The sequence below is a fragment of the Dufourea novaeangliae genome, unplaced genomic scaffold, assembly GCF_001272555.1.
Source record: "Dufourea novaeangliae isolate 0120121106 unplaced genomic scaffold, ASM127255v1 scaffold96, whole genome shotgun sequence".
Classification (NCBI taxonomy): Eukaryota; Metazoa; Arthropoda; class Insecta; order Hymenoptera; family Halictidae; genus Dufourea; species Dufourea novaeangliae.
The window spans coordinates 1,186,575-1,190,049 of NW_015373974.1; the positions used below are offsets into that span (position 1 = coordinate 1,186,575).

At 35.1% G+C, this 3,475-nt stretch overlaps 1 protein-coding gene across 2 annotated transcripts in view; it reads left to right on the plus strand.

Moving 5' to 3' along the window:
* Positions 1–857: 857 nt before the first annotated feature.
* The window catches only part of LOC107187027, an 8,068-nt gene continuing 5,450 nt past the window's right edge, over positions 858–3,475 (plus strand). For both annotated transcript variants that reach the window (XM_015575022.1, XM_015575024.1), the window contains exon 1: positions 858–1,119. In XM_015575022.1, the coding sequence (XP_015430508.1) occupies positions 978–1,119 (142 nt within the window). In that variant the 5' untranslated portion in view covers positions 858–977. The remainder of the gene's footprint in view (positions 1,120–3,475) is intronic.

Below are 3,475 nucleotides of genomic sequence, written 5' to 3' on the forward strand. Positions count from 1 at the left end.
AAAGGTATCTAATCTACAGGTAAATTCTAAACAATCGAACATACATTTAAATAAATTATATTTTTTTTTATTTTCATATATTTTTATATCGTATATTTACATCCATCAAATCGCAAAATAATACACCATCACGAATCTAACAGCCGTCGTGAATTTTTAATACATGAAAAAGTTATTCTATTTTTAAATAGTCTTAATTTTAAATGACTTTTGAACCACCCAGCCTAAATACCATCAGGTTTAAATGTCCCTTGCTTCAAAGGACACTGATTCTCGCCCTAAACTAGAAACAACTCGCAAAATAATAATTAGACTGCGGATTATATGCATTTATATCCTACAGGGCACTCCCCAAAAATACAATAAAAGACGAAACGTTCATCAGTAACAACGAATTTTCTAGTTTATTCTTCACTCAATAAGATATTTAACAGAAGAAAAAAATCCCTACATTTCCCCGTGTCTTTACAAATTGCTTTATAAAATCTAATTTTGCATGAAAATCCGCAGTCTAATGATTAGAAATATGGACATTGACCTTAACGAAGTAATCTCGTTCAGCAAGGGCGGTCTCGCTGCCACGACTTGTCGGCCCAATTATCCTTCCTGTTCACTGTGAATGGTATCACAACACGATCTACGATCCAGCAGTCACCCAGAACTGCGAATTGGGAGGGGGTATACCATTCTTGGGACCAGGTTTATAGCGCTCTCGCTTTCGCTGCTCAGTCGTGCACGTGCACGAGGCCAAAACACACCAATATATACACACACAAACTAACAAACACAGTGTTGGCAGTCCTGCTCGTGCACCGCTGCTGACTGCTCTTTCATCTTGCCAGTAGGTTTCTCTGCCTCTTCGCGAGCGGTTCGTGTAAATGGCAGGCTCCAAGCGTGCGATCCTTTCGACCGATTAAACCGACCGATCCTCCAGTTACACAAAGTGCCGCCTTTTCGTCATTCTCTTTTCATTCGTGATGCAGTACCGCGCGCTGCGAAGTGTTTTGATGACGGTGTGTTTCTTTCTGTCCCTTCATGAAGTCTACACGCAACCGGAGGAACCTTTGCCGGCGATTTTGGGTGGAATCGGGAATGTCGCGACGAGTGCGACCAATTTCCGTGAGTCTTCTTTTGGACCACTGGGGTCATTGGTTTGCTTTCCTGTGTTTAGATACAGATAGGGTCAATAGTCCTATTTCTAATCATGTAAGAGTTCTGCTAGCACAGAAATTGATTTTTATTGTTTATTTATGAAACAATCGAGAAAAGAACTTATTAGATATAAAATTTAAACCTCCCTTTATAATTCAATTTACAATAAAAAAACATGGCGACTTTATAGAAATTTCTGCCAGTGTATTTTTAGATCAGAGATCATTTTCAAGTAATTTTAATTTTCTTGTCAGGTTATTTTTATTCGTTAAATTGTCTACATCAGACTAAGACTTGCTTAAAGTGACCGATTGACGAATAAATGATCTCGTTTTCGATCATTTGTAATAAATAACCGTTGATTTATAAACAAATGAAACTAATTCGTTACATTTGGTTTTGTTCAATTATTTTCGACTAATTGACGGATAAGTACATTAAAGCACAGTAGAATGACAAAAAGATTAATGGAAGGCTAATTGAATTAGCTCTGTACAGCAATTTTTGATTGATGATAAGTTACAGTAAAGTTTCAGAAAAGCAAGTTTAAATAAAAATGTATTAGATTCAGTTTCACTTGACTGATAAATCATCTGTGTTCAAACTTCGAGGTTCAAAGCTTAATCAAATTAACTCGCTTAATTGATGAAAGAAGATATGAAGTTTCAATCTGAATAACCGTTTCAATTTCCTTTAACTTCTCGATACTCTAGAACCTTGAAACATGTTGCAAAGGGTCCTGCAGTTTAATCTGAAAATTTACCCAACTCGACATAACAGTTCTTAATTGGTTAATTGAAGTCACAATAATACTCGATGTCTTTAGTACAGCAAAGTCACGTCCAGTTCTCCCTTTTTCTGTAGTAACACTAATTTCTCTATCTCTCATATACAGTGGGTAACCAAAGTATTCGAACACCCTATAAAACAGAACAACTTTTTCAAATTTTTTTTACACGTCATTCAGTAAACTAATGTTCCTAACGTCACAAAAGAACTCAAGTCACTTGGACCAATTTTAGAACAGTTGTTCTGTTTCAAAAGGGTGTTTGGATACTTTTGTCACCAACTGTATGTGCGTGCGTATAATGTAAATATTCCGAGCTGGAAATCTACAGGAAAACAAACTCTTCCTGGAAATCCTGTGCATTTAATTTCCCACAGTCGCGTTGAACTGAATTTAAATGGAATGGGACAAGCAAGAAATGATCAATCGCTCAAAGACCCGTCATCGAAATGGAATTGACACGTTCGTTAGCAGCGTCACGTACATACATAACGTTTCGATTTCAAAGTAAGCAAAATTTATTGGATCAAAGCGAAAGTGTAATTTATAATATTGACCTAAATTTTATGTTATTAATTATTCCTGTTTAACAGGATTAATTCTTATTTTGTGAAGTCCAAGGTGAAGTCTACAATACTTTTGAATTTTTAGATTGTTTATACTTTTCCTTGGCAATTCTTTTCACTGTTCTATTTTATAATTGTCACAGAATAGACATGTGCATTGTACTAATATCTCAGAATTAACTGAAGAAATGATGTCATTCTGTCATGTGCAGATAAATTTAACTGAAACTCCTCTGTGGCTTTTATTTTACAGAAATTTCAAATTTGACTATTTGTCTTTTTGTTATATTAATTTTTTATACTGAGGGACAAATTAAGTTGGGAAATGAGGGTTAACTGAAATTGATGAAACTACAGAAAAGTAGAATCTGTAAGACTCCACCTTGGTACTAAAAATTGTTATTACTATTTAGACTGTGGAATTTTATGCGAATATCATTCTTTAAAGATTCATTTCTAAAAACTGTAAACAAACAAGAGATTCTGCATTGGAGGTTCAATGAGCTCCTAGATAAAATGAAAACTGTACAAATATTTGTCAAACTGCTCATTATACTAAATTTCAGACAGTCGAGTAAGCTATAATCGCATAAAATTCCGCAGTCCATACCCCATCCAACGAGTCGAGTCAATAAGTGTAAACAAATGGAAGAGATTACCATTTAGATGGGACAGAGATTGCTGCCAATGAATAGCAAGATTCATCGCGCGAAGTTTTTGTTATTTCGTCTGACTCTTCTTACTGGACAGATCATAGTTAATACCAGATAAAAAAAATTAAAGAACACACCACTGAATGGAAACCCATCGTGTTCAGTGACTCATATTTTTCAATGTAACACGATGTTAGACGAACGTGTTAATTCCATCCGTGAGAAGTATAATACGTACAGTGGGAAACAAAAGTAATCGAGCACCCTTTAAAATAGAACAACTTTTTTCAAATTGGTCCAAATCAATTGTCTTCCGA